The sequence below is a fragment of the Pristis pectinata genome, chromosome 8 (genome assembly GCF_009764475.1).
Source record: "Pristis pectinata isolate sPriPec2 chromosome 8, sPriPec2.1.pri, whole genome shotgun sequence".
Classification (NCBI taxonomy): Eukaryota; Metazoa; Chordata; class Chondrichthyes; order Rhinopristiformes; family Pristidae; genus Pristis; species Pristis pectinata.
Window position 1 is genome coordinate 15,868,816 of NC_067412.1, and position 25,132 is coordinate 15,893,947.

General features: G+C 38.7%; 1 protein-coding gene across 11 annotated transcripts in view; it reads right to left on the minus strand.

Moving 5' to 3' along the window:
- Positions 1-25,132, minus strand: part of mapk8ip3 (mitogen-activated protein kinase 8 interacting protein 3) — a 138,994-nt gene that overhangs the window by 110,463 nt on the left and 3,399 nt on the right. For all 11 annotated transcript variants that reach the window (XM_052021218.1, XM_052021225.1, XM_052021226.1 and 8 more), the window contains 2 exons: positions 4,098-4,218; positions 1,583-1,653 (listed from right to left, as the gene is read on the minus strand). In XM_052021218.1, coding sequence (XP_051877178.1) covers positions 1,583-1,653; positions 4,098-4,218 — 192 coding nt within the window. The remainder of the gene's footprint in view (positions 1-1,582; positions 1,654-4,097; positions 4,219-25,132) is intronic.

A 25,132-nucleotide genomic window follows, 5' to 3' on the forward strand; every position in this document is an offset into this window, starting at 1 on the left:
ATCAGCAGCCAAAACATGAACCATTTTATCAATCAAGCAGGACACCAAGGATAGAGGGAATCATAACATAAAAAAAAAGGAACAGGACCATTCAGCCCCATGAGCCAGTCCTGCTATTCAGAAAGACCATGGCTGATCTGATTTTTGGTCTCAACTCCACTTTCTCTCATGATCACCAAAAACCTTGATTCTGCTATTGTACAAAAATCTACCTCAATTTTGTAAATTCTTAATGACTCAGCTCCCAGGAGTAGAGTATTCCATAGATCTACAGCTCAGAGGAAAAAATTCTTTCTCATCTCAATCTTACCCTGAGGCTATGCCCCTTGGTCCAAGAGCCCCCAACCAAGAAGCACATTTCAGAACATCATAAACGTAAGTGGAATTGAGTGCACTACCCCATCAAGTCCTCCTGGGATCTAATTGCCTCTCAGGCTTCTAACCTTGTGAGAGTATTGACACAATCTTTCTGAATCAAGAATGTGATAAACTCAACAAAGGAGACTGGGAAAAATTGACAGTTACAAGAACAGACTGACCCTGCAATTTCATGACTTTATACACAGATCTATCTGAATAAATAACTATGACTTGTACTCACAAACCTGAATCAAAAGGAAAATAACATACAAACCTATGTAAAGGAATGCACAAAAAGAACATATGCAATTAAAGACACATACATTGACTACAGAAAAATACAGGATTATATTTCCTATTTCTAGTAAAGTTATGATCAGAAAAGGATACAGAGAGCACAAAATGTAAATCTGCCTCAGTAACCCCTACAAAGAATTGAAGAATGTTCACTATTACTCCTGCTCCTTCCACTGTTTTTAAGTGTCTCACTGCTGATCCAACTTAGAACATTGAATGAACAGAAATTTACTCCAGCAAAATACCAGGAATATTGGGAATGTTTTCAAAGTATTCTGTGGCAAATTTGCTTTCATGAACCTATACCTATTCCAGAGTATAAAGCAAGATCTTTACAATCTGAAGTAAAAACTACTTAAATTTCTACTTATCCTGTGATTAGATGCAGTACTGAATATAATTTTCAGGTATGAAGATCACCTTGAGCATAATTAGATACAATATGTTGTGTAACAATAGGGTAACTTTTCATTTCCACCCCAAGGGTAATCTGGTAGAACAGACTGACCACCTGTTATTGACTGACCACCTAGTTTTCATTTTGTGGAAAAGAATGGAACAAAAAAAACGCATCGATGGGCTCTATATAGGGCAGATAATTTTCCCTACTAAAATATACCCAACATTGAAATTGAAACTCCATTCCCAAGTGCTTCAATTTAGGGATAGTGGGGTTGCACCATTCATTTCTTCCGACATAATAATGTCAAAAATAATCCTCAGTCACTGTCACATCCTCACAATAACCTGCAATCCGACAGATTCCCAATTTAACTATTCCTCAAGTATCTTGCTACAAAATACCAAATTCTCCCCCTCAGATCACCCTGCAATGAAATTCATGGCCACCTCAGACTTATGCAAGGGTCAGCTTCTCTCATACGAACGTATTTGCATAAGGATATATTGACTGTTGATCACTTACCTCAGTATGTCTCAGATGTAAAGCATTATATTCCTTCTTCATCTCTGTCTCCCGCTCTTCCAGTCTGGTAACTGTAACAATAGTACACAGCTGAATAAGACTTTCAATATAAATGGATATAAAGAATAACAAAGTCAAATTAAATCCAGAAATGCAGAAAGAGAGAATTTTAAGAATTAAACTTATGATGAGTGAAAAAAATACAAAGAGTTTGAACTTATTTGTTATGACAGAAGACAGCTGATTAGGTCCATGTCAGATCCCAGCAGTTCCATTCCCTTCTTATTTCCATGCGAGAGAGACTAAGTTCCCTGGAACTTGGTCTCTCTCACATGTCCAACAACCCCCCCTTGATTCTTTTGCAATTAACTTACACTAAGGAGATTTACACTAGCCAATTAACCTACCAGCTCATCTTTGGGATGTGGGAAGAAACTGCAACACTGGGGGGAAACCCAAGCGATCACAAAGACCAGAGGTCAGGATTGAACACATGTTGCTGGAGCTCTGAGGCAGCAGCAGCATTATCTGCTATGCCACCATGCCACCCAAATTTGTGCACTTGTGTATTTTCTTTCAAAACAATGAACAATTTATGCGAGACAGTGAGAAAATTCATCAATGGTTTTCCATCTACAGGCAAATGGTAAGTAGAATTAACAAGAAGTGCAGTCCATATTTTCCAAGGCCCAGAAGAGCTTCAATGATCCATACTTCCAGCAATTCCAAGATAGTAGGAATACGTTTTTGAACACTAGGGCTACAGAATGAACCGAGCATTACGATGAGCCTCCTTTCAGAAAACCTGCATAATGTGATGGATTCAGGCCTCCACTGCTTTAAATTCAGGAAAAATCCTTGAAAACAAGTTCCACCATCTCCATAACCCAAGCACCTGCTGCAATCCATCACAAGATTTTCACTGCTTTGACCGAAGACTCAAGGGAAGCAGTTGATGCCTATAGGGTGGAATCATCAGCAAAGGAGTAGGGAGACTGAACTCTGTATCATTGACATGAAGGACAGAAGAGTTATTGAGAAAAAGGTAAAGTCAGAAGCATTTGCAACAATACTAACAAAGTGGAAATTACATAGCCAGGAACAATTTTAATAAAAGGTCATAATGGGTGGTGAATTTTCATCTGCCCATGCCAATTAGTACTAAATTACAATGGGCAAAAATTTAAAATAAAAACTAATTGGGTGGTTAGATCTCCAGCTTAAAACAAATGCAACAGCAAAAACAATACACTATATTTGTCAAGCATCTTTAACGTAGCAAACAGTCCAATTTGCTTCACAAGAGCAACACAATTTGGAACTGAACTTCAAAGGATAATTTTAGAAAAGGATGGCCCAAAGCATGATTAAGCAGTTAAGTGTTAACAAGGGGAAAGAGAGATAGAGAAGTGCAGAGGAATTAGAGACAGGATTCTAAAGCTTAATGTCTCAGCAGAAGAAACCAGTGGTGGAGCAACTGGGATGATCACAAGGATGGAGTTGGAGGCATATGCCTTGGAAGACTCTATGGATGAATTAAGGCACAAAGATGAAGAGCTGCAGGGTCATGAATGGCTGTAAAATAAGGATGAAATCAAGCCATTGCTTAATTAGGAGCAAAATGTAGGCCAGTAACCAGAGGTGTAAATGGTGACCAGGTCATAGTGCAAGTTAAGATGACCTCAACTTTACAGAGGACAGAGCAATGCAAATATGCCAAAAGCAATTGGAATAGTTAAAAGTGAAAACAAAGTAACATGGGTGAGACTTAGCAGGTGAGCTTAGAAAATAGTCAGGTTGTGTTATGGAGGCATACATAGGTAGATTTAGTATTGGCACATATATGTGGTTGAAATTCATCTAAGGAAGTTTGTAGCTATGAAACGGAGTTTGTAACAAGAATCAAGGCTACAGCAGATGGGACAAGCCTGATAATACATGAGATAAAATCAGATCTGGCAATGAATGGCTAACAATTTCTTTTCTTACTGATGACATCACCTCTTATCAGTATTCTAACCCATCACCAAGTCCTGTTGACCCAATATACCTATGCCAGCTGATATTAATTTGGCTAATTTTAAAGTCTCCTCCTCATTTTCAAATCTCTTCGAAGTCTCATTCTTTCCTATCCACAACATCCTCCAACCTTATAATCCTCCACGATCTCCACACTCCTCCAATTAAGAACTCTTGCACTTCCCTCATTTCCTTCACTCAACAACTTGTGCCTTCAGCTGTCAAGGCCACAAGCTCTGGAATTCCCTCCCTAAACCTTTCTGCTTCTCTAATCGTAAGTCACTCCTAAAAGCTAACCTGTTGGCTAAGTTTTTAGTCATCTTCCCAAATTTTTTTTTTAAATGGCTTGCTGTCAAACTTTGCTTAATAAATGCTTCTGTGAGGTGCCTTGGAATGATTAACTATAAGCATGTGAAATATTGATAAAAGTTGGAGTTGCCAAGGCAAGGTACCCCTTTATATACAGCCTTCTTTTGGCGAACACATTCAAACTTACGCTGGTCTGCATAGTTCTTCGACTTGAGCTCCAGTTGTCTACTCTGCAGCTCCAGAGATTCCACATGTGTCTGAAGTTCCTTCTTCTCCTGTTCCAGAGCATCCTCAAACTCGATAAATTTCTATATAAGCACACACAAAAAAAAAAGTGAATAAGAGAAGCTACATACAAATGGTCAAAGCCTTTGTTGCGCAAAATGGAATTTTATACTCAGGTTACGTTATTTTGTCCAAAGACACATTAGATTTCTTGAAGGACATGTGTCAAATATTTAAAATAAAGAAAACATTTTTAGAGAAAATTATAAATCAAAAACTGAATAACACATGTTCCCATGGTAACTGCACTACCATTCATAAACAAAAGGCCTGAGCCATCCAATTAAAATATTTCCGGTTTATAACTATGATGGTGTTAGCACAAACCTTTTTTTTTTAAAAAGAAACAACTATTACAGAAGGTCCACACATCTTCCAAAATGTCACAACATGCCTTAAATTTAAAAAAATGGCACAACATGCCTTAAATTTAAAAAAATGGCATACAATTCAGAATTATACTTATCTCCATTTCTATTTAAATTCTGAAATGATAGAAAGTTGGAGAAGGGCGTGTTGATTGTACAATTATTGTCAGAGTTTGTTCACAGGACAGATATACTCAATATATTTAATATAGTTTAGTCACCAAAAGTATATTAGCAAATATAATTCCACACTTTAAACAATGCAATATATAAATGCATACCATAAAAACTGTTTATTATCCAAACCCTAAATAATTAATTATGCCAGTCATGCGCTAAACCTATAGTTCCTATTGCTGTAACTTATGTATATCATTGACATTAATGTTATCCACATTAGAGACAATATCTATATTTTTGTAAAATAAGTATGATGTAAATAGAACATGCAGCAGTGGGCTTAAGGGAGAAATCCAGGTCTGGTGGTTGCTGTATTGCACAGGCAGGTTGAATCTCAGCTCATCGTTCACAAGAGGCCCAGTGTCAATCAGACTTGTAAAATGACAAAAGTGAGCCTCTGCGGGTACTGAAAATTTGACATAAAATAAGTAAAATGTTATTGCACACAGCAAAACCGACAAAACCCAATTACTACTTCCTTAATTAGCATCCTGCCGCTCTTCCTATCTGAAAAGACTTTTAGGTAAAGACAAAGTTGATCTGTGATTCATTTCTGGCCTTTGACTTTGTGGTTTGCCATCAACTGCCTTAATCTCAGGTTCTGAATTCCCTCCCTAAACCTCTCAGACCTTTCTAAGATACTGTTTAAAATCAATTTCATTACTTGTCTAATGAAGTTATTTCATAAGCTGGTGATTTATTTGATTATCGGAGCACCTTGGGTTGTTTCACAAGTTAAAGACATTGCATCAATACATGCTGTCATTTGTGAAGCTCTGAAAATAGCCTGCCAGCAGCCACATGCTGGTTACTTTGACACAGAATTCAACTGCATCTACTCCAGCAAATAGTGCTTTGAGGAGAAAACTAATGCTTAAAATCTAATGGAGTGAATGTAACTTTGTTCAACTTCAATTTGTGCAATTGAAATATTCAAATTAATCATTACAGCTTTCTTTAAGCCTTCTATTTCTAAAGAGTAAGATCATTACTTTTAAGTGCATATCTTTCATTTTTACCCCCAAGGAATATTTCATGCATGAGATCAGCAAGGACCATCATACATGGTGCTGCATTATTCTGTGATGCTTTAATAAAATCAGTTACAGATGATTCTAGTATTTCACAACTTCTTGCAACCAATATCAAAAGATGGTAATTCTCAATAATGCAACTGCATATGATGCAGTGTAAAAACATTTCAGAACAGTTGGAACATCAGCAATGAGGTATTATTGGAGTCAGGCTGCCCCTTATTGCATCGTGTTTATATCCTAATATACTTCTGACCTTGTGATACTCAATTAAATGGTGAAATGGTCTAACAATTGATTGCACCCAAGACCCACTGCATCAATATTACCTTCTATAGTACAGAGGGCTTTTACCACTGACATTACTCCTCCATAGCACATGTACCTATGCTCATTCAATAAAAGAAACATTCATTACTGAATGCCTCATAATTGTGCCCTGAAGATCAGATATTTCCATCATAAAAAGCTTATGACAAGAGATTAACACAATCTACTGTACACATCAAGTTAAATGAAGTTGCATTCACTCCCATGGATTTCAAACCCTGAGCTTTTTCCTCAATTCTTGCTGGGCTACACAAACAAATGAATACTTTGCCAAGTATTCTTTATGCATGACTGCAGAGAGTAGGTACTGGCAGGCTACTTTGTTAGCATCACAGGAGACAACAGATATTTATACAGTATGCAGTTAATGCAGAGACCCTCTACTCCACATAAATAGCAGCCTCCAACTTGTACAATTCCTGCAGCTTTGGTCCCCCAAATTCCTGCACAGCTTTGAGGAAATTGATTGAAATATTGCTACAATCTCAAAAATACATTTGTTGCATTAACTAGTAAAATTACATGGTTCATTGGAAACTAAGGTCATAGCATCAATCTTGGGTGAACTAGTATCCCATTCCCAAGTGGCAAAATGATACAGCATCACACTGTACCCATATATATAGCCACAGAAATTGCTCACTGTAGTAATTTCCTGAACTGATAATTCTGCAAAAATATTCATTTTTGCAAAGAAAGTCTGTTGTTTTAATGCTGGATCTGGTTATACATTAATACCAATGACTATACTAACCTCTAAGTGCACTGTTAGCAATTTTTTTTTTATGAAGGGTAGCTGTGAAATATCTGCTTTCAAATAAATGACCATTAAATCGAACTATAAAAGGTTGTGTGTGGATACTGTTACCATTAAATATTCATTGAACTGCCACAAAACCTTACACTGTGAGCATGATCTTTGTAGCCAAGACATACTGACAGCGGTGGCAGACTCTGAAGTTTGAAATAATGTAAACATAAAAGATTATGCCATCCCATTTACATTAGGCCAGTTCTTAATGGAAAAGACAGTACATAAAATATGCACACCATTAATAACTTGAGTTGGTCAGCAGTACAGTAGATTTAGAGACATAGGTTGCGAATCTCCACAACTGATACATCTATGCCCAACCATCATTTAATTTACAGTCTCTCCTTACCTAACACCAACATAACATGCAGATTCAAGATATTTTGAATACATTGAATCTGTGCATTAATTACAGATTAAACTCACCAACAGTTGCCTGTCAAACCGTCTACCGCAGAAAAGGAACAATTTAAACTGTAGAATCTTATTACTTTCAAAAACTGAATTGTGCTTAAAGATTTTAAAATGTTACATCTTTTTTCCTTCCTATCTTAAACCAATCCACCTTTCCCTTTATTTCATTTTGTCCCTGATCTTACTCCAATTGACCCTTCCTTTTGTTTCTTTTTAAGTCTCTCTGGTTAAGCAGGTGCCTATTTTTCCCACCATCCTCATTGTCTTATTGTCATCATCGGCTCATAGTTCCAGCAATTTTGTGGACAAAGAACTTACGAGTTGAAGGATGTAGCAGAGAGCCTAACTAATGTCCCAGGGTGCAAGCAAATTCCCATCAAATATATTCAAGAACGTAACAAGGTGGCATGGAACCATAATAATTAGAGTATTTTGATATCCCCAAGATAATGCAGACAGACCAAAAACAACTACGAGAGAAAAAGAAAATTCAATTTCACTGGTATCTAAGGACATCATTATCTATTCCAACCTTGTGCAAAACTTGCTCCGGGCTGACGGCTTATATAAAGGACTTGAAAGTAAAGGACTTGCAATGAGATATTGCTATCTATTCCTTTAATCCATGCCCTTGTGCAATAAAACACTCTCTTCTGCACAATTCTTTACAGCTGCAGCCCCGTATCACCTGCAGATCTGTGTATTACTCTCTATTCCCAAATGCACCAACTTACATCAAAATCTAGGGGACAAGTTATGTTTTAGAATTACAGGTCCATCAAAATGATAAGAAAAAAAAGAATGGAGGCCAAAAGAAAAATGAAACCAGCCAAAACATTATTGAATACTAGAAAAGGTTCAAGGGGCATTATGGCATCCTCCAGCTCTGATTCTCTTACATTCTCTGATACTAATCTCTCTTATCCAAACTATTTTCTCACACCCACAATGTTTACAAACTTATTCAATGTGATTAATTAAATCATTATTTCGTGTGCCTTAATTTTAGCTCTGTCTCTTCTATGGACTGTTACAAAGTGCATTCTATCATGCAATTTATTCCTCTCCATCTGAATACTCTCTTTCACAAAACCATGTGAGACCTCGCAAAGCAAAGAAAGAATCTGCATTCATAAAACATCTTTCAAAACTTCATGGTTGCAACATTGGCACCCAGAAAATGGATAATCAGAAGTGTTATACCTGGCATCAACAGAATCTTCACTGACAAGTCCAATATTCATTGCTCAAGTCCAACTGACTTTGGAAAGGTAGTGGCGAGTTTTTTCTTGAACCACTGTAGTCATTCTGGTGAACAACAAAGTCTTTGGGTATCAGGTTCCAAAACTTAGCCCTCAGAAGATGAACAAACGTCAATACATTGTCAAGATGGTGTGCAATTTTGAAGAGAAGGTGCAAGCGATGATGTTCCATGTATCTGCTGCCCTTATCCTTCTCAGTGGAAGTTTGTCGGTTTGGAATGTGCTGTTGGAGTAGCCTGGGAGAGTAACTGTGATGCACTTTGTAGATAGTACACAATGCAGCCATGGTATGCTGATAGATGGAATGGACATTTAGGCGGTATAGGGTGCCAGTCAAGCAGGCTGCCTTGTCCTAGTTGGCATCCAGCTTCATGATATCATAGGACCTGTACTCATCCAGGTAAACAAAGAGGATTCCATCACACTTCTGAGCTGCGCCTTGGAGATCGCAAAAAAACTCAGGAGGATACCCAACCTCCGACCTGATGTTATTGCCACAATATTTATGCGGCTGGTCCAGTCGACTTGTCAAAAGGTGACACCCCAGAAGGTTGATAGCAAGGGACTGAGCAATGGTAATGCTATTGAACATCAACAGCAGAAGTCAAAGCTGGAAAAAGCCAGAAAAACTTGGAAAAGGTCACTATCCGGTACTTGTGCAGCTTAAATTTTACTTGCCTCGAAGTCAATACCTGAATCTTGCAGCATGCAGTCGTGGACCGTTTTAGTTTCTGAGGAGCTGAAAAAGGAATTGAGTATAATATAGTCATCAATAAACAATTGTACTTTTGACATGACAAAGAGGACTCTTATGAAGAGCTGAAGATGGCTGGGCCCAGGACACAGTGACCTTATGAACTCCTGCAACTATGTCCTGGAGCTGGAGTGATTGGCCTCCAATAGACAACCATCTTCCTTTGAGGTACGAATCCAACCATAGAAGCTTTTCCCTTAGACATCCACTGAAGTCAGTTTTACCAAGTCACCTTCAAGGCACACTCAGTCAAATGCAGCCTTGATATTAAGGGCAGTCACTCAACTCACCCCTGGAATTCAGCTCTTTCTTCTGTGTTTGTACCAAGGCTAGAATGAGATCTAGAACCAAGTGATCCAAAAAAAAAAACCCTAACTGGACACTGATGAGTAAGGTAATGGTGAGCAAGTACCAAATGATAGCACCGTTGACAACACTTTTCATTACTTTGCTAATGACAAAAGGTTTAGATGATAATTAGCTAGACTGGATTTGTCATGCTTTTTGTGGTAGCACTTACCTGCTCAACATTTTTAATGTTGTAATTCGCCAGAAGAGCTTGGCGAGAGACATCGCTAATTCTTAAGTGCAGGTGTTCAGGTTTTCTTTCTGGTCCCATGGCCTTTGCTGTATCCAGTGCTCTCAGCCCTTACTTTATATGAAGTGGAGTGTATGAAATTAGCAAAGGACTGGCCTTTTGTTGGTGGGGATCTCAGGGAAAGCTAAGATAGATCATCCCTTTAACACTTCTGGTCAAACACAGTCATAAAACTTCCAGCTTTGTCTTTTATTTTCACGAGGGGCCCAGCCATTGTTGAAGATGGATATGTTCTTGGACCCACTTTCTCTTCAGCTGCTTAATTGTCTGCCACCATTCACAACAAGATGCAGCAGACTGCAGAGCTATAATTGGATTGTTGCTGTTGGAATCTCTTAGCTCAGTCTATTTCATGTTGTTTAGCCTCCACGTAGTTGCAATGTGGCACCAATGCCAGAGTGGGGCCTTGTTTGTTGGTAATGACCTGTGTTGCTCCCAGTCTTTCTGCACTTCTCCGAACCTGGGACAGAATCCTAGTGGCAGTGTGTGGATACACCAGGCCATATTTCACAGGTTACAATGGAATGCAATTCTGTTGCTGCAGATGGCTCACAGCAGCTCATGGATGCCCAGTTTAGAGCATCCATTTGGTATCTGGTTATATCACAAAAATAACATGTTGAGTCGTCCAAAGAGTGAACACCTTGGGAAAATCTATTGCACATCCCACTGTGAATTTTCCTAGGTAATAGGTCATAGCTCAGAGGCTGTGAAATAATGCCAAGAAACTTGGAGAATGTGAAGGAATGGATCCTCTCCCCAATCCCAGAACAGTACAAGAACAATTCCTCCTGCTCCACTCAGGAAGTAGTTTAATCTATGTAATACTGGAAAAGTTAAATTCTGCTGTTAAGCATAAATGAAATTAATAATGTTTTTTTTTCAGGATATTTTTAAAGACAGTGCATTGAAACAACTCAAAATTTGTTTCAGGTCTTGAGACAGAACAACTATACTGGACTCATTAACGTTAGCAAACGACTCTCTCCAGGAAGAAATTAATATTTCATGTTGTATAATGTCACACTTCAACACTAAAACCAACCCTTCTGCACCGTAATAGCAATCCCTTTAACTCTCAGAAGGCCATTACATCATTACACAGAGCAGCACTTCTAACATGGATCCAAATGCAGACACAGACAATGAAGGTGTGTTCAGCTGCCATTTTCTTAAACAACCAGCAAAACCAGGGGTCTTTGTTCGCTGTTACTCTTAATCCCTGTTATATTCACATTGAATAAACTCCCAGGACACCCTCTGCTGGGAATGCTGACTGTCACCTGGAAAAGACAAGTGACGCAAGATAAAACAGTTCAGCAGTTAGGTTTCATCGAGATGCAGTGTCTTTTGTTCCCAGAACACAAGCGTTCTTCTGTGTGTCAGTCTGATGAATTTCAGGGATTTTCTTTACAATCTATGCACAAGGTATTTAAGATAGCAAAAGCATGTATTACACAAAAACAACCCAGAAGTTTCATGTCGTCTCTTCTGAAGTGTAAATATATGCTGTAAACAAACACGCCAATGAGTATGAAAGGCTTTCTGCTCACTGGGATATGTGTTCAGGATTGAGCTAATCTCTGATATTCAGGCAACCTAAAGCATCAGACTTTAAATCATAACCAAGAACTGATGAGGAAAGAGGCCCTTTTAGGAACAAGATTAGATGGAAAGGAAGGGCTACAGACAAACCTTAGTGGCGTTTGGGGAGTAAGAAAATGTTCAATATTCACTCACTACTTTTGTCTTTTGCAATATACTTGCCTTAAATTTAGGAACAACAATGAACGCAAGTATTAAGATTCACTCAGATCTGCAAGGTCAGTACACACCATAAATTATGAAATGTTTCTATAATAAGAAAAGGAAATGTACATAAGTCAAACATTATATGATCGAGATCAAAAATTACATCAGAAACTCTGTATTTACCTCTAGACTCTGCTATTCCACTATTCTGGTTAGACTTCCTTGGCATCAGCCCTTTTTGAACTCTAATCTTTTCCATCTCTACTCATCTCTTCATTCCTCCGGTTCTGAGCCTTGCACATTCCTGGTTTTGACTCTTCCAGCGTTCAGCTACTGAGCTGTAAACTCTGGAATTATCTTACTAAATCACTCTGCTTCCCCTCTTGCACCCAGACCTCCTTCAGATTCAACGATGATGGAGCTGCTGTTAACTCGTTTGTTTGATAACATTCCTGTGAAGCACCTTAGACATTTTACTATCTTACAGGTACCATATAACTGCAAGCTATTGCTGTTTTAATATAATGTATGGGCGCTAATCCTATTTTAAAAAGACCCAAGCTCACAAATACTAGTTGTAACCAGTCAATATTATGATGGAATTTACTGCCCATTGTTATATTTGAAGTCAAATCAATATGCTAAGTCATTGATACTTTCTTCTGACAAATGCAAATGATTCACAGGAGCGAAAGTAAATAAAAATGTAAATGCATAGCTTACACGTAATAAGTGCCTGGTCTGTATGTATCAAAGGCAGGTTAGTCCAAGACACAATGCATTATATCTATACAGAAAACTGATGTCAAGTTTATGATCCTACATCTGATGATGAATGAATAACAAGACGTTTCCATAACAGGATGGAGACATAAGAGATGCAGATGTTGGAATCTGAAGCCAGTGTGCTACTTGAAGAACCTGCACATGATGACATTCCCAAATGCCTGTTGGCCTTGTCCTCCTAAGTAGGAGAGCTCATAGGTTGGGAAGTGCTTTTGCAAAAGCTTTGGGAAACTGAAGTAGCACATTTTGTAATGGTACTCCCTGTGGCCATAACCACACTTGTGGTGGAGGAAGTGAACATTTAGGATGGGGGATCAAGTGCCAATCAACTGAATGCCACGATGCCTTAGAAAGTTCCATCTATAATGCTTTGGGGTATCCATAGTGTGGTGCAGCTCTCTCCAATAGTGAAACAAGTTGGATAGAGTGCTGCTGGCATTGGTCACGTTTGACTTTTCACAACCCGAGTATAGTTCAGCCAAGAGTGCATCTGCTTTTACTCTCATTGGCCACTGCCCTTCAATGGAGGATATGTTTAAATTCACCATTTTCCCTCCCAAAATATCAATGTTCTAATTAGTCACACAATTGAAACATTTGCTATTGATAATATTTTCAGACACACAGAACTATGTGCAGAGTTTAAAACTTGCTGATTATCTTACAAGGAAAAAGATTCTGCAAACCCCCTTCCATCCTGTAACTTACCAGGATTCCTGTTCAAGTTATCAGAGTACAATGAGGCTTCTGCAGTGCTATGTTGATGCCAAGCCAAGTTCAATACACTCTTCAAAGAGCACACTTCTGGACCATTAACCAAATTCTACACGTTTTAAACTTCAAAGTACCATTGATTGTAAAACAAATCTGCATGTACCTGTAAATTTGACTAAAAGGAAATCTGCTTTTACATCTGTTTTTAAATGTCAGAATTGAGTTTCAAGCATGGTAACCAATCAAGTGCCCTGAGGCAGACTCTCAGCTGTCAGTTGCAGTTGGCATCCTCACATATACTTCCAAAAGGTCTCCTGGGAAATTGATCTGCAATGACCCCGTCTCAGAGTTTAAGAAAAATGCAATTAACCATTCAGGCACAAATATTTATTGGTGTGACACAGGGCAAAATCTGATTTCATTTCTTCTGACTTGAGAAATGGCATGGATAATTATTGCCTATGTCCTCTTGTTTATAACCTCTTTTCTCTTCACTTTCTCCTCACTTTAATTTAAAGTGAAGTTCCCCAAATTTGTTTTACAGGTAATTATTGTATTTTCGTGCAGCACTTGCTGCCTCAGACATTTCTGTAAAGGCCATCCCTACAATGCTGGCAGAAGGCAGCAAAGGAATGATAAAAAGCTTCCAAAATCTATTTATTGATTACTTCTTCCCCATTATTTCTGTATTTCAAATAGTTAATTTTAAATTAAACACATAACTGAAAGCTCTGATGATTAATGCATTTATGACCAATGGATTACAAGACTCAGGTTTGTAGCTATGGTTACCTGGAGGAACAATGCCTAACCTTTGATTTCCTATTAGTGGAGTTTCTTTGGCCACGGAAATTAGAGGGAGATGAACAGACTGGAACCATCCATTTTGTTAGTGCAATTTTATTTCTTAAGAGGGTTTCTTACCATTTCAGTTCAGTTTTGTCCCACATCGTTGAGTAATTGAAACAGCAGAATGAAAGAGAAAATGTTTGCATTTCTACAGCACCTTTCATCCTGTGAAGGTTGTCCCAAAGCTCTTTATAGTCAATTAAGTGTAGCTGTTATTGTAGCTGTTATTGTAATATAGCAAATAATGCAGATTGCTATTTTTAATGGTCCTGTGTAATTGTGTCCGTACATGATACATCATGTCACTCAATAGACATTAACGTTTCACAGTCACTAACCACTATAACTTGTGGCTAGACATTTCAACCACAATCCCAAATGCTCTGGTATAACAATTTCTGATTCTAGGTTCAATTCCAACATGGATTTCAAAACCTAACACAAATCAAAATTTAACTCATGATAACATTTTAAACTCCTATTGATATTTAACTGTAGAAACTTCCTCAAAACTGGAAAAATAATTCAAAACAGGATGATAAATTTTTGGAAAGAATGCTTCATTCATGGATGATGTTTTGAATAAACACCGCAAATATTCTTTTAATCAGAATGTTTTACTTGCAATAAGTACTACTGCAGAAATTCTTGACAAGGAGGAGAAATGCAAATCAGTAAAATCTGTTGCTAACCATCAATTAAGATATCTTTATTAGTCACATGTACATCGAAACACATAGTGAAATGGATCTTTTGTGTGGAACGTTCTGGGAGCAGCCCGCAAGTGTCTCCACGCTTCCAGCGTCAACATAGCATGCCCACGACTTCCTAACCCGTACGTCTTTGGAATGTGGGAGGAAACCCACGCAGTCACGGCAGTCTGTGCCCCAACTCAGATACCATTCTGCATGCAAGCTGCTCATCATAGGGTCGTTAAGCTGGTTGCTGGGGTGACCATGTGATCTATAACGACAGCATGGCAACTGACCATGACTCAGACATTCTGAAAACATTGTCAATCCATGACACATCTAACTTTAGGATGGATAAAGAAGCAATTACCTACATTATCAGAGAATTATAAAATATTCTTCTAAAGAATGAACAACACAAAAGACGATATTAGAAATTAACCACAACTTATCTCCTTTCCACTGGCCCAATACCTCTGCACCACAAGCACAAATTCTGCAATCAGTGGCAAGCTAATGTTGCTCACTATCGACAATGATTTGGCAATCTCTGTGGCATGGATTTTCCCTTTCCTGGTTTCAGTTTTAATCTGGGATCAGCTCTTGGGGATCTCTGGCATCCAGGAACAATGTCGTCAACAAGCAGTCCGAGCTATCAATCATTTTGAAGAATATTCTAACACATAAAAAGCTAATTTTTAAACTATCATTTTAAATATTTAAATACGTAGGGCACCTTTCTCAAATTTGGCTGCCTGAAGAGATTCATCTTACGTTCGTTACATAATGGCACTCAAGCTGTGATTTAACCTGTGGATCCAAAATAGACCCAATCTCACTGCAGACTGTTCTCAAGCAAAACTGAACTATGCCTCAACACTTTTCTCAGTCTTTCTCACTGCAATGCTGCACCTAAAACAACCATCCCACTGGAATGTAGCTAATTTACATAGAAATAGAAAAGTTCAACATATATCACCTCCACTCCAGAAACAAAGTCACTCAATATCAGACATCGATCTAAAATACAGAGAATGCTTCTGTACATGCACATTAAGAAGCTGAACACCAAGTCATCATTAACTCATTCACTGACCCATAAATGGGAAAGTGCCTGACTCTAACATCTACATAACAAAGGTCCTCAACCAACCTTCTGTACATCACTGCTCTTTGTCAATAACGGTCCATGACAAGACCCTGGAAAACATGAACTATTTTGCATCTCTTAGGAGCTACCTTTTAATGTCGGCAGACACTAAGAATGATATTCACCATTGCTTTCAATGTGCAGGCACAGCCTTTGGCCGAGAAAAACAGGGTTTGAAGACCAAGACCTCAAACCCAGTACAAAGCTCATGCTCTGTGGGAAAGATGGACAGACTAAGCTTACGTACACTGGAGTTTAGAAGAGCAAGAGGGGACTTGACTGAAGCATACAAGACCAGAGGGAATGTGACAGGATGGATATGGAGATGTTGTTCCCTCTTGTGGGAGATGAGAGATCACCAGTTAAGATAGAAATGAGGTGGAATTCTCTCAGGTGGTTGAATGTCTTCGGAACCCTCCTCTTCAAAGAGTGGTGGAGTGGGGTCTTTTAACATTTAAGGTAGAGGAAGATAGATAAATGATGGGAATGTGGAGCTGAGGTTAGCCATGATCTTATCAAATGGAGGAGCAGGCTTGAGTGGTCAAGTGGCCTACTCCTGCTTCCAATTCATATGACTACCTACAGCAAGCAGCACAAAGCATGGAAAGGATACTGAAGGTGATCCGTCCACAAAATCCACAAATCCATCGGCAGAACAAGTGAACTGGTGGCATTAGCATCTCCAGGGACAACACCTATAGCACTGAGGGTCTAATTACATTTGGTCAGCTCCAATGGGTGGACTGTGTCATCTACATGCCCAACACCAGACTCCCACAACAAGCACTCTTCTCCAAGCGCCATCATGGCAACAAAGTTCATGGCAGAAAAAGGAAATGATTCAAGGATGCTCTCAAAGCCTCTGTAAAGAAGCATAACGTCCCCATTGACTCATGGGAATCCCTGCTTCATGACCATTCAAAGCGGAGAAGAGGCCTTCAGGACGGCTTTGAGAACCTCAAGTCCATTCATCAGGAGCACAAAGGTGACCAGTGTAAATGCCAAAAGCAGCACACCACTTCCCAAACTACCCACTCACCTGTCCTGTTAAGCACCTCCTGACCCACCTGTTGAAGAGTCCATCGGAACCACACCTCAGAACCCACAAAATGGAATGGAAACAAGTCATCCTCAATCTGCCTAAAAAGGATGGCATGCAAAATATAGATAGGGACATGCACAAAATTAAAATAGAAACTAAAATGTCACAAACAAACCTTAAAAATAATAAAATATTAATTTTATTTTAAAAGCCTAGGTGAAAATGTACCCTCTTCTGTACACATTAATCACGTGTACCCTTAACTCTTGACATGCAGTGGAATGTGCCACTGTAACACGTCTGATAAACTCAGAGGATGAATACTTCAATAGAATTTCAAATTAATTATCAGAGGAGACACAAGAGACTGCAGATGCTGGAATCTGGAGCAAAAAACAAACTGCTGGAAGAACTCAGCAGGGCAAGCAGCATCTGTGGAAGCAAAGGGATTATCTGAGATTTGCCAGCACAAACATTTTTATAACCAGCAGTTGTGGCTTAGAATGCAGTTTAAAAACTCAGTCGCAGATCAATCAACACAGGTTTGACCTTTTCAGAGGACTTTATTTTTACAGTTTTGCCAGCAGTCATAAAAACTTCCCCAGTTCACAGCTTCTACTCAAATGGCCTGGATAAGGATACAACAATGCACCCTGTGGAAAACAAGGAAATCACTGACAGCAACTTCAGGACATTGTTTAATTGTCCACGTATGTGTTACAGACATCGCTAACAGTTTATTTTTAAAATCCAGTTGCAACATTAAGCACTAACAGCAGTGTTATTCCCATTGCAAATTCGGGGCAATGTCCTCTCAAATATGACCTGAAAAATACTGCAGGAATTTCAGATGACAATCTGACTGTTTAATTCAAATTTCCATTTCATGCCTGTAAAGGTTTTAAAAGAAAAAAGTGGCAACAGCCGGTCTGTGGAAACTCCGCCAGGGTACCAGAAGTTGCATCCAGATTATCTTATCTTTTTTAAACTGACCTTCAAGTTAACATACCAGATACGAGAAATTCTACTGCATGTTGAAAAGATTCTTTTATACACCAGAAGACAATTTAATCAAGGAAAGACAAATAATCTCTAAAATGTGTGCAGTGGTATATTCTATTGGAATCCATTAAAAAGGGTACGTTCTATTGAAATATGTTAATATTGAACTGGTAACAGGACACTCTGGGGAGAAAAAGGAATATGCAGGGTCAATGTGGATTTATGAATGGGAACTCACATTTTGCAAACTGTGAGAGTCAAGTTTGTGACTAGCAGAATAGATACAGGCAAACCAGTTGTCATGATGCATTTGAACTTTCAAAAGGGCCTTCAATAAAATGCCACACAAGATTATTAAACAAAATTAAAAACACATAATGTAGGGTAATATATTGGTGTGGATAGAGGACTGTTAATAGACAAACAAAAAAAGTAGGGAGACAGGTGAATTTTATGCTGCAAGGTTGTGACAAATGAGGTGTCGCAGACATCAGTGTTGTGTGGGTGTGGTAATAGCAAATGGAATACAATGTGAAAAATCAAGGAGATCATCTACCTTGGAAGAAAAACTAGAAAGGTAGACAATTTTTTAAGCAGGAAGAGAATGAAAGGTGTTGATGTTTAGGGATACCCATGTCTCTCTAGGAATGACTGAAAATTAACATGTAGTTTCAGCAAGCAATTAGGAAGCCACAAAGGTATATTGGTCTTTAGTGCAGGAGGATTTGAGTACAACAGTAGCAATGCTTTGCCCCAATTATAAAGAGCATTGGTGAGACCAAACCCAGAATATAGTGCACAGGCCTATCCAAGGAAGGATATATTTGTGATAAAGAGTGCAGCAAAGGTTCACCAGATTGATTCATGGAACTGGGAGAATTAGCAAACTAGAGCCAAACTCTCTGAAGTTTAGAAGGATGAGAGGTGATCTCATCAAAACATACAAAGTTCTCAAGGAGCTTGGCAAAGTAGATACAGAGTAGACGTAGCTGAAATGTCTACAACCAGGGGAGACAATGGTCTCATTATAAGGGGTCAGCCATTCAGGACAAAGATGAAAAGAAATCATTTCACCCAGAGGTAGTGAACCTTTAGATTCTCTACCCAAGACGGCTGTGGAGGCTCAGTCAGAGTAAATTTAGATAGAGACCTATAGACTTTTAGATAGTAAGAGATTCAAGTGATGTATAGTTAAATGCAGGGAAGTGGCACTGAGGTAAAAAAGAAAATCAGCCATGATTTTAAATGAATGGCAACATAGACACAAGAGGCCAAATGGCCTACTTCTGCTTCTTATATTACTTTTTTGTTCTATTGTAGTTCTCTCTGTTAATGATGCACTTAAGCACAGAGTCCGCCAAGTGGACAACAACATTGGACTTCACAACTGAAACACTGAATAATGAGTAGGAAATAGGTGGGTCTCAAATGCACAAGCAAACCTGAACAGGGGAGTGAAATCCTGTTCCTGTGTAAGCTATGTTTATCAGTACCACTACAAAAGAGTCCATCTGCGTACTCCATCTGTGGTGGGGGGGGGGGGGGGCGGGATGTTGGAGAAGGAGTGAGCACACCAATCACTATAGCCTTTCCTTGCCACCAATGACACAATAGCCGATTATGTACCCATCCAAGCACTTTTTAAATGATACAATTGTACCTGCCTCAAACACTTCCTCTGGCAGTTCATTCCATATACTCACTACCCTCTTGTGTGAAAATGCTGCCCCTCAGGTCTCTTTTAAATCTTTTCCCTCTCACCCTAAACCTATGCCCCCTAGTTTTAGATTCCCATTACTTGATACTACATGCAGCCCCGCTGAAGATCTAACCCGAGCACAGGCAAAGGTCACAGTGAAAAGGTTAGAGCACCTTTAGTGTTCGTGACTCTCAATTTTTATGTCAAAAATGCAAGAATTGAGGCCTCCAGATTAAAGTGGAAATCTGCATCATAACCCAAAATGTTTCCAGATTATTTTCATGTATATTCTTCAATTCAGCAACTGTTTCTGACTTCCAACTGATTTTCAGTTGCATTCAACCATCTCTCTAAATAAGATCCATCAATCAAATCCATTAGATTTATCTCAAGCATCAAGAGTTAGTAAATATTTATACCAAAGTATACAACATTTAAGTTACAGACCACCTACCTCGGCACCAGAGATGCAAAATATATAATAAAAAAAACAAAGCCGTTCATGCACTATGGAAGGCCTGTTGCCCTGCATCAGGTATCATTTTTCAGAAAAGGTATTAAATCGAGGCCCCCATCAACTGGATGTATTTTGAAGGAGAGAACAGACAAGTTATCCTTGGAATCTGACCAACATTTATTCCTCCTTCAACATCATTAAAAAAACCTCATATTGCTATTTGCAGGGCCTAGCTGTGCAAAAATTGGCTGCTGCATTTCTTATATTACAGCAGTGCAACATTCAAAATACATGCTGCATTGGCTGCAAAATGCTTTGGGATGACCAGGGGCTATGAAGGTCACTATCTAAATGAAAATCTGATTAGTTACCTGAAGCTTTTCATTAAATCTCACATATTCAAAAACATGCTGCAGCTTCTTAATATTTCCAATCGGCACTTTGAGCTTTCAATTGCAGAAACCTAGAAATTCAATCATGAAGTGTTTCCAACACATTATATGAATGAAAGGAAGTGAAAAAATAAAAGATAATGAAACCTATTGCATAAAAATAAAAAAAAAATCGAATTGTTGGCTTCGGTACAAATATCAGACCTATAGACAGAAGCCCTTGGAAGCAAAGCAATGATGTCATTCAGCTTGCAATGCAAGTCTGACATCACTAATGAAACGCTGAAGCACGTATATTCAGTGAAGAAAGAGAGCGGGTCAGGTGGCAAAATTGCAATGAGAGGATTAAGGCCTGTTGGAGAGTTAAAGCCCCACCCCCGCTACCCTGGAAGATATTATTTTAAATGCAGGGATATGTTAATACATATTTCCATGGGTTTCAGAATTTCTAGCCCAGCAAGTTTTATTGTACACACCGTATTTGCCTGATAAAATGCTCCACATGCTCATCTTCAGGGAAATGGGAACATACTAGAGTTTTTGGACTTACTTTACTCAATGAAAAACTACTTTTCCACAGTCAGAAGTGAAAGGCATTCCAAATAGGTCTCTATAGAAGACTTTTTAACAGAATGCACCAGGTAAAATACCCATGGAATCAGGTGGAATATCAGCATTACACTCTGGCCATTGTTTCTTCCCATTGATTTCAAAGAGTACAAGTTCAGATAAGGGGACGAATCAGCATTGCACCTGATCCTATCAGCTTCCCAACAGACAGATGTTCAGTTAAAACTCGCCTCCCTTACTCTGCAATTGATATTTTCCTCATTACATACGGAATATACCACGATCGAGTAATATCCCCTTGACATCATGCAGACAACTGTTTAACCAGATATTTCAGTTCTAATATGAAACAATAGACCAGAGCTTCACTTTTGATCAAGTGCTGCACGTGTGCAAGAGTATCAACTGTCAGTTGCACCATTTGCCCACAGATTCATTTCTAATGGAAGTGAATGTGTGGGGTGGGTTCAGCCACAGGCCTATGCTCTCATATCCATCTAATTCAAGCAACGAGAGACAAATTTCTCCCAATGTACAAGGTGATGCCCCATAAAAGGCCACTCACATTAGCTACTATTAATTGTCCAGAGTATGAAAAAACTATTTCCGACAGCAAAAATCTGCTTACCATGTGTTATGAGGCTCCTAACTTACACCTTGTAGATGGTGAGTCTCTGGGGAGTCCGAAGATGAGTCATTCACCTCAGGAAGCCCAACATCTGACCTGCTTTCACAGCTGCAGTCATTATGATGCTGGTGCAATTGAGTTCATTGCCAATATTAGCCTGACAGGACATTGATTGTGGGGATTCAGCAATGGTAATGCTTGTAAATTTCAAGGGTAGGTGGTTAAACTTTCCCATAGGAGATGGTCACTGCATTTCATCGTGGGGCAAATGTTACTTCCTGCTTAAATTCCCATGCCTGAATGTTGCTTAGCTTTTACTGCTGCCCCATTTTCAAAGAAGTTATGAATGAAATTGAACATTGTGAAATCAGCCCACATCGCAACTGACATTAAACTCCATCAGTAAACATTCTTTGGGGCTACATTCACTAACGTTGATTACCATCTCTAAATCTTGCTGGTGTTTCCAAGCGTGTCCGAGAGCCTCCTGGCACCCTCTGAATCAAGATTTCTCTCTTCATTTCCTCCTCTCCCAGCAAGATCTCCAGCTCAGTGTCTGAAAGCCATGGTGCATCTTCTCACAGATGGTCAGCATGTCTTCAATGTTCTGGAAATGATCTTGGCACCATCTGTAGACATAATGTAACCTCACCACCCCAAGAGGTTTAGGCTAACTTTAAGACAACTTGAAACAATGACTTTTTTTTCCTCTCCACAGATATTGCCTGGCCAGATGAGGGTTTCAATCATTTTTGTTTACATTTCAGATTTCCAGCATCTGCAGTTTTTTGCTTCAACAGCTTTAGGTAAAACAGGCTTGTTTAAACTTGGCATTCATGAAATTGGGCTTCCTCCTGATAATATGCAAGGATCACTGGTTCCATGCAGAAATCATGGAAAAAAGCAAACAGCACAAAGTTGGCATCCTGCCTGCAGTGCAATCATGAGTTACTCTTGTATTACCATCTTTGCACTTGATTCTGCATCATCCAATTGTTACACAGAATCTAACTGCCCTCCACCATCCCAGCCTAACCAGAGTTAAAATACAGCACAAAGCAAATAAGACAGCCAACCATAACATGCAGCAGGACTCTGACAATAAATATACACTCTGACCTTCTGGGTTTCTGCAAAAAACAAGATTTTGTTACAACTACTCCATGTTTGTTTCCATGAGCAAAACTCCATATAAATATCACAGTCTTGCTTCTCTGAATGTTCCCAGTCAAAGACTAAAGCTAGAATTTTGAGCAGAGTGGAGAAAGGGATGGGATTCATCCTCCATGGTTTCTTTTTTTTTTAAAGAAAGGAATTACATTATTGGTTTCTCACAAAATAAATAGACCAGCGAACCAGTGAAGAAGAGGGGACCCAGATGACTCAGGGAGCTTTCTTGTTGTGAAGCACCTATTATTTTATATATTTTTTATTGTGAAAATAAAGCATTCCTCCAAACATCACAGCTTGGTATGGCAACTGCTCTACCCGGAACCGCAAGAAACTGCACAAATTTGTGGACACAGCCCAGCGCATCACAGAAACCAGCCTCCACTCCATGGACTCTGTCTCTACCTCTCTCTGCCTTGGTGGAGCAGCCAGCATAATCAAAGACCCCACCCACCTGGGTCATTCTTTCTTCTCCCCTCTCCCATCAGGCAGAAGATACAGGAGCCTGAGGGCACATACCACCAGGCACAAGACAGCTTCCATCCCACTGTTAAAAGACTATTGAACGGTTCTCTTATTCGATGAGATGGTCTCTTGACCTCACAATCTACTTTGTTATGACCATGCAGCTTATGGTCTACCTGCACTGCACTTCTTCTGTAGCTGTGACACTTTACTCTGTATTCTGCTATTGTTTTTACCCTATACACCTCAATGCACTGTGTAATGAATTGATCTGTACGAACGGTATGCAAGACAAGTTTTTCCACTGTACCTCGGTACAAGTGACAATAATAAACCAATACCAAATTCCTTCATCCATTTAAGTAAAACATTTTAAATATTTCAAGATTCTCACATTATCACTTTGAATTTTGTCACGATTCAAACAATAGAAATGATAAAGAAAGTGGCTTTATATATAAAATTTGATTTCAGAATAAAAATATTTATAACATTCTTTCAAAACTTCAGTAAGTAAAGTCACTGTGATTTGATATACAGACATGCATACCAGAAAGGTCTGGGTTCAATCAATCCTAGTTCCATGTGGGTTAGTTGATGGAAGCTATGGGGATACAATGCCTGAAAAACAACTATTTAAAAATAAAAATGGAAGGATTTTAATTCAAGCCATTATTCAATAGTATCTGAACACTCCCAAGATAATCTGGGGTTTCTTTTATGCAGCACACAAGGATTGCAGTCTCAAATCATACCAGAGTATAAATGGCTTAAAGATAATATTACTTCCTTTAAGGTTCTGTCATCTGAATTTATCATTGGTTCACTTGAAACTATTTACTAAACCTTTAATTTTAAAAAAAAGAACAGGAACACATTTTAATTTGCATGCTACTTTTAGCAAATCATTTATAATAGCTAGATAAACTACAGACTAACATAATTCACTGCCATTATTTCTGAACTTAAACCTTTGATTGAATTCCATGTAACAGCACCAGGGAAACCATAAAGTTCAGAAACAATGCAATTCATAAACTTATTACTATGGCACCACTATGGCAGGAATGGCAATCAAGACATACAGGGAAGTCAAGCTACCGTGCAGGATGCAAAGGAAAGAGCTCAGCAGTAATAGAAAATGACTCGGGCATATCCAAGTTGTAACACTGATTGTTTGAGGAAGATACAAGAGGTTAGTGCTGCACCTGACCTGGCAGGATACATAAATGAGAGTCATGGTGCAATACAGGACATGAGGGGGATTCAACTTGAAATATCAAATGTATGGGAGCCCGTGAAGCTCTAATACAGAATGGATGATCAATTGCAAGTTCGTAATACTGAATGAATGACTTAATGCAATTGTAACACAGATGCATACCCTAATGTAGGTCACATAATCAGCTTAATATGACTTGGCATGGAGATGTGATACATGCTGCATGAACTAATATAGAGCAATTACATAGAGCTTCCAATGTGAAGTGGTGTGGGAATGTAATGATTTAAATAATGCACCTCTAAGTGATCTGATTGAAATAGCTCCATGCAACAGTAACATCCATAACATTCATAATATTTTTCAATTTATTTTTCTCTTTACATCTTTTGCCTTCATCAGTAACCACTGAATAGTCTCCAGCATATCTACAAAATTACATTTTATTTAGATGATCATGCTCTATAAAAATTATTAATAATACATGACAACTCACCAGCATCCCAAAGGATGTGAATTGGGGATGCATAATTAATCTTTGGCAGTGTTCATGAGACAAAATTAGAGAAAAATTATTCAAGATCTGGCAGAAT